The following is a 13,299-nucleotide window of genomic DNA, read 5'->3' on the forward strand; positions in this document are numbered from 1 at the left end:
GCTCCAGCTTAAAACCCTTTTCCAACTTCCCGTGGCATTTGCAATAAACTCTGAACTTTTCACCATGGCCTACAAAGCCCTGCACACCTCTCTGCCATCCCTCTGACCTCGGTGCCCTGCCCGCTGTGCTCTGGCCATCCTGGCCTGGGCCACTCAAGCTCATTCCTGCCCGAGGACCTTTGCACCGCTGCTGCCACCTGGAAGCTCTTTCTCCAGATCTCAGCAAGACCCGCTTCTGAGGAAGGTCTCAGCTCCAAAACGTCCTACTCCAGAAAACCCACCTTGACCACCCACCTAAGGAACCCACGCCCTTGGCCTTCACGCCACCCCATTTTGTGGGTTCCACAGCACCTTATTTCTCTCTGAAGTTATTCATAAACGTGTTTACCCAGCTGCTCAACCAGAATGCCAGTTCCATGAGAGAGAGGATAATTGTCTATCTAGTTCATTGCTGAATCTCCAACCCCTACACCAACGTCTGGCACATAGTAGGTGCTCACTCAAGAATCAATGACTGACCCTTCGAGGCTTCTGAATGCAGAGAGAAAAATAGAGCCCTAGTCCCGAGTGGTAACAAAGCCATTCCCAACTCGTCCCACCCCAATGCTGTATTAGAATCTCCTTCTCTGTCCCCTCTCTGCAGAATCACGTCCAGAGGAGGGGGTTCGTCTGTTTTGTTCAAGGGTTCGTTCGCGACAGCGTCCCCAGGCCCACAACAGCGCCAGGGGCACAACCGCGCTCAGCGAATCCATGAACTGCTTTGCTCCTTTCGGAGCCTCCATTTGTTCATCCGCAGACCAGGAACAACAGCACTTGCCTAGGGCTATCGGATGAAGGCGCTCGGGAGAGTGCCTGGGCCCCAGTGGGCGCCGCAGCAAGTGAGGGGCCACTTTTTCCGGGGCAGAAAGGACAATGGAAGGAAGCGCGACCGGGCCCCGTCCCAGCCCCCGCCGCAGGCCTGCAGTCCCGGGCTGGCCATCCGAGAGGAGGTATCCGGCCGGGGCGGCGCAGGGGGAGCCAGGAGGCGCGCACTCTTGGGGCGCGCGGGGCGGTGTCTACACCCCGGTAAGGGATCGGGCTTCCAGCCGGCAGCGCCTGATCGGGACTTACCCATGGCTAGCGGGACTCTGCGGCGTGCTGGGGGCGCTGGGGGGCCAGGCGCGCATCCCCCGGGCCGGAGTCCCCAAAGCCGCCGCTGCCGGACAAACTTTCCGGCCCGCCCCCCGCCTCTGTCCCTCCTGCCCTGCTAGCCCGCGCGCAGCGCCGCCAACGCCACGTCGGCCAGCCAGGCCCCGGGGCCTGGAGGCGGGACAGAGGGAAGCCCGGGACCGCCCCCGGCCGCCCCAGGCCTGGCAAGGACACCCCCCTCGCCCACTGTCCTCCCGGGGGCTCCCACCCGCCGTCTCCCGGATCCCCTTCATTGGTAGCCCTCCCCTGGAGGGGACACACTGGCCAGCCATCCTCCCTAGTAGAAGACCCCACACGCACTGTCTTCCCCTGGCCTCTTTGCAGGGAAGAGGTGTCCCAATCACTGGTCCACACTTGTCTGGCCTCCCCAGCGTGCGCACACACACAACACACACAACACACAAATCTACACCGAGTGAGACACTCGCGCATACCCACTGGAACCGCTCACTTTCTCATGGATTCCTCCCTCATTCACTCCACGCTTGGGTTTGGACACCACCACATGCCAGGCACTATGCTCCGCTTGGGATGGGCCGAAGAACAAAACAGACAGGTCTTCTGTTTACCTTCTGGGAGGGGAAGAGTTTACATTCTAGGAGGGGAAGACGAAAAAGAAGTTACTAAAGGATCCTGAGAAATATCAGCTAGTGATAAAGACTAAGCAGAGAGTTAAACTAGGGTGGTGGGTTAGGCAGGCACAGGTGGCTGCTTTAGCTCCCCGATCTTAGGAGAGGATATCTGAGCAGAGACCCGGCCTTCCCCGCAGAGGGAACAGCAAAGGCAAAGGCCCCGGGGTGGGAAGGAGCTTATGGGGTATAAAGAACGCAGAAATGAAGACAGAGTGTCTGGAGCAGAGGAGAAGACAGGGAGAGAGGAGGGAGATGGGGGCTAAGGGAGGGGCTTTGGTGGGCCAGGGTCAGGAATGTAGATTTCACCCCCATCAGCAGGAGAGATAACTGGGGAGTTCTAACTGGTTAAGGGCCGGAATACTCAGCCTTCCCACCTGGGAGGCTGTTGCAAGGTGAGAAGTTGGTTTGGGCTCATGTGACAGTGGTGAGGTTGGAGAAAAGTAGGCAGATCACATATAGACTCAGTAAGAACTTACAGACTGGAAGAGGGGCAGCTTGGGACTGGGAAAGGAGATCCAGAGTTCTGTCTTGGCTGCGTGACATTTGAGGTGCTCAGCAGGCATCCATGTGGAAATAGGTGGGCAGTTGGCTATGAGCCTGGGATTCTGGAAAGGGGTAGGCTGGGAACACCACCATTAATGCTCACTCGGGCAAAAATGCATGTACAAGCCCAGCACTCACATGGGCGCAGCCTCATCCAGCCTCTCAATACGTGTTCACAGATTGGCACGCTTCGCACATGGGCACCAGTAGCTGTACCCTCACCAGCCAAAGTCACAGCAACCCCTACCGTACAGGTGGATACACAGGCGTTCTTCCATGCTACAGGCACAAGCAGGTATCTCAGCAAAGATAACAACATCCACAAGACCTCTGACCAGGAGATCCTTGCACAGTTTCAAAAATAGTAATAGCTGGGGCAGTTTGAAAACATGGCTCCAGATTTCGTTGTTCCTTCCCTTGAAATCAAAGTGGGCTTGTGACTGGTTTGATCAGTAGCCTGTAGAGTGACACTGTGTAACTTCTGAGACTGGGTCACTGGAACACTGGTGCCTGGATCCCTGAGCCTTCATGTAAGAAGTCCGATTACACGGAGACCCTCCTGGAATTCGTGGCCTAGTGGCATCCTCTTCTCTTCTAGCTGTCACTAGAAATATCACTTAGCAACTTACTTCTAATGAATAGAAGAGAGCAAATGTGGTGGATGTCATTTTTGGATTAGGTTATAAATGATGGTGATTTCTGTGTTGTTCAGTTTCAAGATCTCTCACTCGTTTGCTCTGATGAAGCCTTTGAGTTGCCATGTTTCAAGCTTCCCAAAGGAGAGGCCCACATGGCGCGAAGCTATTGAATCACACAGCTAATGCCTTCAGGCAACAGCCAGTGAGGGACTAAAGCCCTTAGATCAACAGCCCCTAAGGAGCTAAATCTGGCCAACAAGCTTGTGGTCAGCTTGGACATGACTCTTCCCTCAGCCTAGCCTGGAGGTGACTCTAGTCCTGGCTGACACCTTAATTTCAATCTTGCAAGATTCTAAGCTCTTGCTCAGAGCTAAGCTATACTAAATTTTTTATCCTAGAAGACATGAGATAATAAATGTTTGTTTCTTTAAGCCGCTAAATTTCAGGGGTAATTTGTTACACAGTGATAAATAACTAATACACATTTCATTGTTATCTTGATTAGAAAAAGGAGATGGATCATCTCCAGGAGAAAGTAGGGATTAGGTTATATCTACATGGACACTGGGAGGCTTATCACCCTCAGCCTTGAATCTCTCCTCCGACCCTTGAACAGTTAACCATCAGAAGCTGAGAAATCGGTGAGGATAGTATCTAACTTTAATTCAGTGTGATCTTAAGGGACTGAAAATGCCTTTGCAAAGATTAGAGAGTGAGAGAAATCTAGCATGGTTGACTCCCTCTTGCCTCTAACCTCACAGGCTACCTGTCTTCACTTATTTCTGGGCATAGGCCAAGCCAATCATGAGAGGAGTTTAGTTTATATTTTAACTTTGAAGTAAGGATGATAATAATCGCTCCCTAAAACTAACCCCCTCCTTGCTCAGGGACTGAAGCCACCTTTGTAAAATTAATGAAAGTCCATGAGGTTAGGATTATAGGATGGGCCTGAATTATGCAAAAATGCAGATTTGGTTTTGGTAATTCCTTACTGTTCAGGAGTCAGGTGGCCAGCGGTCACAAGATTTGTAATTTTCCCAATTGCTCATGTAGATATCAGCACTACTGTAGAACCTAAGATTCATCTTTTGAGATATTTTTCATACTTTCACATCCTGGCAACCAACTGACCCCACCTGGACCAAAGATTCATGACTCAACTGGTCCTGTGGCCCCCATCTAGAGGCAGACTCAGTGCATGGGGCCATTTTCCATATCTCGATGATTTCACCCCCAACCAATCAGCAACACCCAATCCCTAGCCCCCTGCCCATCAAAGTATTTATAAAAACCCTGGCTTCTGAAGTTTTCAGAGACTTATTTGAGTAATAATTCCACCTAGCCCATTGGCTAGCTCTGCATTAATGAAACTCTTTCTCTGCTGCAATACTGCAGTCTCAGTGAACTGGTTTTGTCTGTGCAGCGAGCAGGAAGAACCCATTCGGTGATTATAGGACTTTGCTGAAAAGCCCTTCTCACCAATGTCTGTCTCTAAGTGTTGTGAACCTCGATTTAAAAAGTCTGTTCATTAGCTTGCGGTCCATCATGGAAAAAGGAGTTTCTCTGATTTAAAAAAAAATTCCCTTAAAAAGCCACTTTACTAAACTTCCTTTTATAGACGGCCTCAGAACCCAAGTTGATTTCTTGGGGAGTGACACAGAATTTAGATAAAATACAGGATAAAATACAGGATGCCCAGTTAAATGTGAATTTCAGATAAACATGGAACATACTTTTAGTACAAAATTACTTGATGTATATCTGAAATTCACATTTAACTGGGCATACTACTTGTTGTTTTTGCTAAATCTGGCAACCTTACCAGCCATTGTTTTGGACTAAGCTCCTGTGCTCATCCCCAACAGAACAGACTGAAAATCAAAATGGAGTCACCCATGCTAGAGTTCCAGGTCACTGAACCTAAACTAAGTTGTTATCTGACCTTTCCCGAAGGAGTGTTTGTTAACAGCCCACTTCCCAAACAGCCAGCTTAAATCTTCAATCAGCATGATGATGAAGTTCCCTCTGCTTTCATCCTTACACAAAAAAAGGTAGCCTCAAGTAATCTGTTGTTAACCAGTTATTTGTCCATTGCTCTAAAGTAACTAATATACTTTTTGTTCTTGGTTTCTGCTCTCTTCAGTCATTCTCTGTCTTTATAAAGCCAACCTCTGCTTCTCAGCTTATTGGAACATTTATTCTCTTTGATGAAATGAAGTGTTGCCTGATTTTAGAATTGCAAATAAAGCCAACTGAGATCTTTAAACTTGTGATTTTGTCTTTTGACACAGCTAACGAGGAACAGACCAGGAACAACTGCACTTCCTGGAGCTGTCGGGATGGATCAGAAGAGGCAGGATGAAGACAGCAAGACCCAGAAGGAGGTTTCAGCTGTGAATCATGTAGCAGGGCGTGGAGCTTAAACTCAGCTGGCAGCAACCCTGAAGTTTAGCAGGAATGAGGAGGGGAGGGCACGATGGAGGGTTGGGTTAGGGCTGAGAAAGGGAGTTATAACTTGCATGTTTAGAGTTTGTATTGTAGGTGGATTCTGCTTTGAGATTTTAGTTTGCATTTTTTTGTGATGGAGTCTCACTATGTTGCCCAGGCTGGAGTGCAGTGGCTACTCACAGGCATGATGATAGGGTCCTACAGCCTCTAACTCCTGGCTCAAGTGATCCTCCTGCCTCAGTCTTTTGAGTAGGTACGACTACAGGCATGTGCCACCATGAAACTGTCCTCATAGGGTTAACAAGAATTACATGCTGGGTTCCGGGCAGAAATATAGTTATAATTAAGCATTAATTTGGCTGCCCTTTGGCCCACTTCCTTGTAACTGAAGGTCATGTGACACTAGATACTGCCATTTGCATCCCCATTGTTCCTATAGATAGGATTTCTGACCTTAGCATCATAAAGCTTTTTGTTTAGGAATTGCTTAAGATATTCTTCAGATCCTGAGTTCCAGTGGACCAGCAGACGTCAACCAGTTTGAAGACCTCCACAGAGGAACTGAATCAGTATAAGAACGAAGTTTCTTTATCTCTCTGTCCTGTGACTTCACCCTGCATTCTTCAACTACACCTCAGCCCACTCCAAAACCCTTAAAATCCCAAGGCTCAGACTCCTCCAGGAGATGGATTTGAGGTTTCTTTCTGTCTCTTCATTCAGCTGCCCTAAGATTTTTTAAGTCTTTCTCTGCTGCAACCCTCTGTATTGGTGCATTGACTTGCCCTGCTTCAAGCAACGGATCTGTTATAGTCACAACCACACCCAGCTTACTTTGAGATCTTTTTTCTTTTCTTTCCTTTTTTTTTTTTTTTTTTTTGAGACAAAGTCTCGCTCTGTCACTTAGGCTGTAGTGCAGTGGCGCGATCTCGGTTCACTGCAGCCTCTGCCTCCCAGGTTCAAGAGATTTTCATGCCTCAACCTCCCAAGTAGCTGGGATTACAGGTGCCTGCCACTGCACCCGGCAATTTTTGTATTTTTAGTAGAGACTAGGTTTTGCCATGTTGCAGGCTGGTCTCGGATTCCTGGCCTCAAGTGATCTGCCCACCTCAGCCTCCCAAAGTGCTGGGATTACAGGTGTGAACCACCACACCCAGCCACTGTGAGATCTTAACTACTGTTTTTCTCTGTTTTCTCATTTACCATTTATAACTCCCTCCCAACCCTCTCTATATCTCTTCTTTGCATATTTCTCTCTGTTGCACTTATCACCATCTGATACACTGTATATCTTTTTTTAAAGACAAAAACAAAAATGGAACTCTTTATTAAAATAGCAATATATGACACATTAAAGAACATCATATGTTAAAAATAATAGGTATTTGGAACAAGACTCAAAGAAACAAAACCTAGTTACATTTTGGTATCTTTCTGGATAAGTGTGGTTTTGTCTTCATTTCTTCATATATATATATATATATATGCTTTATTGAAGTGTTAAAAGAAAAACTTTGGACAAATTAAATTTAACAGAGTTTAATTCAGCAGAGGATAATTTGTGAATTGGGAAGCCCCCCTGAACCAGAATAGGTGTTACCACGTGGTTGGAGAGGATTTATGGACAGAAAAAGGAAAGTGATATAGAGAAAACGGAAGTAAGGTACAGGAACAATTGGATTGGTTACACCTTGGCATTTGTCTTATTTGAACACAGTTTGAACAGTTGGCCACCACTGATTGGCCAAAACTTGGTGACTGGTACAAGGGTAAGTTGTAGTCTGTTTACACATCTAGTTAGGTCATAGTTCATTATGTACAAGGAAACTTTTAGGCTGAACTAGAAATAGGTGAGGAGGCAGCTTTAGGCTAAATTTTATTTAACAGGAGCACAGTTGACATATAATAAGTGGCACATACTTAAAGTGTACAGTTTGACAAATTTTCACACATTTACACCTGTGAAACCACTATTACGTGAAACCATCATCACAATTAAGATAAGGAACATAACTATCATCCTTAACACATTGTATCTCTCATTTGTTTACTCTGTCTTCTCCCTTAAAATGAAGCGCTATGAGTGGGATTTTTTTTCTTTCTTTTTTTTTTTTTGAGACAAGATCTCGCTCTGTCGCCCAAGCTGGAGTACAATAGAGCAATCACAGCTCACTGCAGCCTTGACCTCCCCAGGCCCAAGTGATCTTCTCACCTCAGCCTCCCATGTAGCTGGGACTATAGGCGTGTGCCACCACATTGGGCTAATTTTTTTGTATTTTCTGTAGAAATGGGGCTTTGCGGCCGGGCGCGGTGGCTCAAGCCTGTAATCCCAGCACTTTGGGAGGCCAAGACGGGCGGATAACGAGGTCAGGAGATGGAGACCATCCTGGCTAACACGGTGAAACCCCGTCTCTACTAAAAAAAAAAAAAATACAAGAAACTAGCCAGGTGAGGTGGTGGGCGCCTGTAGTCCCAGCTACTCGGGAGGCTGAGGCAGGAGAATGGCGTGAACCCGGGGGGCGGAGCTTGCAGTGAGCTGAGATTCAGCCACTGCACTCCGGCCTGGGCGACAGAGCGAGACTCCGTCTCAAAAAAAAAAAAAAAAGAAATGGGGCTTTGCCACATTGTCAATCAAGTCTGGTCTCAAACTCCTGGGCTCATGTGATCCACTTGCCTCAGCCTCCCAAAATGCTGAGATTACAGGCATGAGTCATCGCACCAGCAGAGCAACACCACAGCAGAAATCTGGGTTCCTAACTCCGTGATGTACCATTTCAGGCCTGGCCCCACTGTCTCTGTACTTCAAAGATAAACTGCAAGATTGTTTGAGTCACTGCTATTGTGAGTCTTTCTGTTATCTACAAATGAACCAAGTCATTTCTAGTATGTTTTAACAGTAGTGGGATAAAGATGTAGTTTTAAAAAATCATCATTAAAAATATATTATCCCACTACACTCAAATAAAGGGAAATCTAATGTTCTGGAGCTGGATTCTACGAGTATGGTGTATGGAGGAGGCTGACATTTCTCCTCATCACTTCTTGCTTTTTTTCCCTGTACTCTTGCTTAATTCCCTATCACTGCTCAAGTCTTAATTCCTGTAATACTTGACCCATTTTTCTTACAACTTTGGAGTCGTGCACAAGGCGATGTATGTGGTTATATTTATTGGAGGTTTGCAGTGATGCAGGCTTGTTACCACCTAGAACAGTGCCGACATTTTCTTTTAATTTAAAATTCAACATTACAATTCTAAGCATGTATCAGCTTCTTTCCACAACAGGAAATTCTGGCCTGCTGACCTGTAGTGAGCATCTCGGACTTTTGCCTGCCTGATATTCGTTATCCCTTCTCCTGGTAAGACCACTCAGATTTTCCCTTGGGGAGTCACACTTCCTCCACTCTCCATGTGAATTCCAATGGGGCTGGCCCCACCTCCCCTTTCCACATGACCAGATCTGGCCAATCAGTCTTTTCCATTGCTTTGTCTACAGTGGTGTGTTCAGAAACATGTAACCCAAGGCAGACCAATGAAAATTGATCCTGGGATTTTTGCTAGAACTGTTGGGGGCAAAAAGTGTAGCGGGCAAAATAAAAATCCACAAAGACGTTCCTATTCTCATCTCTGGAAACTGTGAATATATCAGGTCACATGGCAAAGGGGAATTCAGGTTGCAGATAGAATTAAAGTTGTTAGTCAGGCTGGGTGCAGTGGCTCAAGCCTATAATCCCAGCACTTCGGGAGGCTGAGGCGGGTGGATCACTTGAGGTTAGGGGTTCAAGACCACCCTAGCCAACATGGCGAAACCCTGTCTTTACTAAAAATACAAAAATTAGCCAGGCATGGTGGCACACATCTGTAATCTCAGCTACTCAGGAGGTTGGGGCAGGAGAATTGCTTCAATCTGGGAGGCGGAGGTTGCAGTGAACAGAGTGCACTCCAGCCTGGGTAGCAGAGTAAGTTAAGACTTCATCTCAAAAAAATAAAGTTGCTAGTCAGTAGAATTTGGAGAGATTATCCTGGATTAGCTGGGTGGGCCTAATGTAATCACAAGGATCCTTAAAAGTGGAAGAAGGAGGCAGGAGAGAGAGCTGGGGAGATGGCAGCCTGAGAAGGTGATATGGTTTGGATGTGTATTCCCTCCAAATCTCATGTTGAAATATGACCCCTAATGTTGCAGGAGGGGCCTAAGGGGAAGTATTTGGGTCATGGGGGCAGATCTCTCATGAATGTTTTGGTGCCCTCTGCGTGTTCAAGAGTGAGTTCTCGCTCTATTAGTCCATGTGAGATCTGGTTGTTCAAAGAACCTGGCACCTCTTCCCTTCTCTCTTGCTCCCTCTCTCACCATGTGGCACATACGCTCCCCTTTCACCTTCTGCATGATTGCAAGCTTCCTGAGGCCTCACCAGAAGCAGATGCAGTGTCGTGCTTCTTCTACAGCCTGCAGAACCATGAGCCAAAATAAACCTCTTTTCTCTATAAATCACCCAGCCTCAGGTATTCCTTTATAGCAACACAGAATGTCCTCACACAGAAGGACTTGACCGGATGTTGCTGGCCTTGAAGACAGAGAGAGGGGGCCATCAGACAAGGAATGTGGGCAGCTTTTAGAAACTAGAAAAGCAGGTAAACAGATTCTCTCCCTAAAGCCCCCAGAAAGGAACACAGCCCTGTTGACACCTCAATTTCACCCCAATGAGACTCAAGTCAGACATCTGATCTCTAGAACTGTTAAGATAATAAATGTCATTTAAGGCTGGGCATGGTGGCTCATGCTTGTAATCCCAACACTTTGGGAGGACAAGGCGGGCAGATTGCTTGAGTCCAGGAGTTTGAGACCTGGCCAACAGGGCAAAACCCAGCTGTACTAAAAATACACAAAATTAGCAGGGCATTGTGGCTCACACCTGTAGTCCTATAGTCCCAGCTACTGGGGGGATTGCAGCAGGAGGATTGCTTGAGCCTGGGTGGGGGGTGGTAGTTGAGGCTGCAGTGAGCCCTGATCGTGCCACTGCACTCCAGCCTGGGCAACAGAGTGAGACCCTGTCTCAAAAAAAAAAAAAAAAAAAAAAAGACATTTAAGCTACTAAGTGTGTGACAATTTGTTACAGCAGCAATGAGAAACCAGTACAGAAGGGTCTGTCCTTTCTGCTGGGGTTGCTGGGCTGGTTGATGTGGAGCTCATCATGAGAAGGGGAGCACTGCTGGAGATAAAGCCATCGAAGAGGAAAGCAATGTTGAGAGGCAGCCAGACACATCGTGTGAGCCCCTGGGTCCAGCTGCATCTAAAATAAATTTCCTTTTGTGTTTAAGCTTGTTTCTGTCATTTGCAGCCACCATGGCGATGAATAATGCAAAATGTATCCCCATTAGGCAGTCACTGGCAGTGCTGTGCTCAGTCCCCTGAATGCCTTGCCCTTCATGGCTGACAGTCAAGCTGGCATCTGCATTTGGGTTCTCTCTGCCCCTGCTCTGCTGTCCTGTGGCAGGCCAGGAGCACAGAGAAAGTAACATCTCTTGGGAACAACCCTCAATCAATGACTGCTGTCTGAGTACCCAGCTCCCTTGCCCCTTGGGTCTGAGGCCTGCGTCATCTACACTGGCTTCTGTTCCCCAGTGGGATTCAGCTCTAGTTGCCCAGAGTGGAAATGGGCTCACCTTTCACTGGCTGCCTTCCTGTCCTTACCTCACTCCTCTCCTGGTGTTTCTTGAAATTACAGTTGTCTAGGAGTTGGAGACCAGCGTGGGCAACACAGTAAGATCCCCATCTCTACAAAAAAATACAAAAATTAGCTAGGTGTGGTGGCTCATGCCTGAAGTCTTAGCTACTCAGGAGGCTGAGGCCAGAGAATCGCTTGAGACCAGGGGGTTTGAGGCTGCAGTGAGCTGAGATCATGCCACTGCACTCCAGCCTGGGTGACAGAGTGAGACCCTGTTTCTTAAAAAAGAAAAAAAAAGCAGAGACCAAGGAGAAGGAGGAGTTTCATGGGAGATGAGTTTGGAAGAGGATGCAGGGATATCATGCAGGACCTCCTGGGCTGAATAAGGATCGGAGCTTTATCCTAAGTGCAGTGGGGGAGCCACTGAAAGGCTTTAAATTGAGTTTCCTGCCACAGAAGCCAGAACTAGTCTGACCATAGCCAGCCTGGGTCTTGTAAGTATGTTTTCATGCAGATTGCTAAGGCAAGGGCTCAGATGAATTTGGTAAACATAGAGACAACTATGTGGACACTAACAATTCTGATAATGAAGCCACAAACTTGGGAAACTGGGAGTTATAAATATAATTGGTTCTGGGAAGGTTTTGAGTAGTCTGGGCTGATGAAAGGTGCTAGAAACCACATTATGCCAACAGAAAGGGTCTTATGTTTGAAAAAGCGACCTGCCTCATGTATGAATGAAACCTAAGTACTGCAGAGCTCAAGGCATTGGTATCATAGCAACCCTCAGACCAAAGGGGCTTCTCTTTGGTATTTCAAACAGCGCCCCAATGACTGGGGGGTGGAAGGAAGGAAAATGAACACATGAATAGTGTCTGCTATCCACCAGGCACCCTTATGTTGAACATCTTGTTTAATTTTTATAAGCACTTGCCAAAGTAGAACTAATTATCCCCATTCTGAAGATGATTAAACTGAAATTCAGAAAAATGATGTTGGTGGGTGTCACAGTGTGCCAGCCATTTGTGGCTGCCTTTCCAATAGCTATGCCCAGCTCCCTTGCTCGTTGCTTGTAGAACACATCTCCATCTTCAAAGGCTGAAGATGCCAGATCCTCACTTTTCCAGCTTCCTCTGTAGCTAAGCCAAAGACACATGAGTCAACTGTGACCGATGCCCTTTACGGGAAGTGTGATGGGGAGAGGAAAGGCTTCAGCAAAGGATTTTTTCTCCCAAATAAAGAGAACTATACAGGAGGTACTGCCCCTCTTCTTGAACCAAATGTTTTTGTGTCTTCAGATAATGTGTGGAACTTTGGTAGCCATCTTGAGATCAAAAGGTGACAAGGATAAGGACCAAAACAACAGGCTGAGGCTGGTGGAAAGAATGAAAAGACCCCGTGTCCTTGGTATCTAATGACAGCTGGGACCTTCCACCTCTTGAAATTATTTATTTATTTATTGAGACGGAGTTTTGCTCTTGTTGCCCAAGCTGGAGTGCAATGGTGTGATCTCGGCTCACTGCAACCTCTGCCTCCCGGGTTCAAGTGATTCTCCTGCCTCAGCCTCCCTAGTAGCTGAGACTACAGGCACAGGCCACTACGCTCTGCAAAGTTTTTGTATTTTTAGTCGAGACGGGGTTTCGCTATGTTGGCCAGGCTGGTCTCGAACCCCTGACCTCAGGTGATCCACATGCCTCAGCCTCCCAAAGTGCTGGGATTACAGGCATGAGCCACCACACCCAGTCACACCTCTTGAAATTTTGGGAGATAATAAATGAACTTATTGTTTATGCCAATTAAGCTAATTAGTTGACTGATGTTACTTGCAGTTTAAAATATCAAAACCATTGCACTCTATTAATGGTCCCCCAGTATCATTCCTCCCCTACTTCCTTTTAGTAATAATAACGCAGGGTTTTAGCTGAGTTCATGGCTGCCCTGCTAAAGAATACACTTCTCAGCTTCCTTTGCATCTTCCATGTGACTAAGTTCTGGCCAATAGGATGAGAGTGGAAGTGACATGTGCAACTTTGGGCCGAGTTCTTAGCTGGTTGATCTCTTTTTCCTGGTTGTCATCACCCTTTTTGCTGAGTGGAGAGGGCAACAAGTGGAGTAGACTCAAAGGAGGAAGCAACAAGTTGAGAATAACAGATCTGGACTGTTTCATAAGCAAGAATTAATCTCTCTCATA

General features: G+C 47.0%; 1 protein-coding gene across 2 annotated transcripts in view; it reads right to left on the bottom strand.

The window, feature by feature from the left end:
- SLC2A10 (solute carrier family 2 member 10) overlaps positions 1-13,299 on the bottom strand; it is a 42,386-nt gene that overhangs the window by 23,927 nt on the left and 5,160 nt on the right. The window contains exon 1 of one of the 2 annotated variants that reach the window (XM_017877893.1): positions 1,111-1,362. The exons of the other annotated variant lie outside the window; for it this stretch is intronic. Coding sequence (XP_017733382.1) covers positions 1,111-1,114 — 4 coding nt within the window. The 5' untranslated portion in view covers positions 1,115-1,362. Of the gene's footprint in view, positions 1-1,110; positions 1,363-13,299 lie in introns of those variants that run through there. 2 annotated transcript variants of the gene reach the window in all.

This window comes from Rhinopithecus bieti, unplaced genomic scaffold, assembly GCF_001698545.2.
Source record: "Rhinopithecus bieti isolate Rb0 unplaced genomic scaffold, ASM169854v2 scaffold_10347, whole genome shotgun sequence".
Classification (NCBI taxonomy): Eukaryota; Metazoa; Chordata; class Mammalia; order Primates; family Cercopithecidae; genus Rhinopithecus; species Rhinopithecus bieti.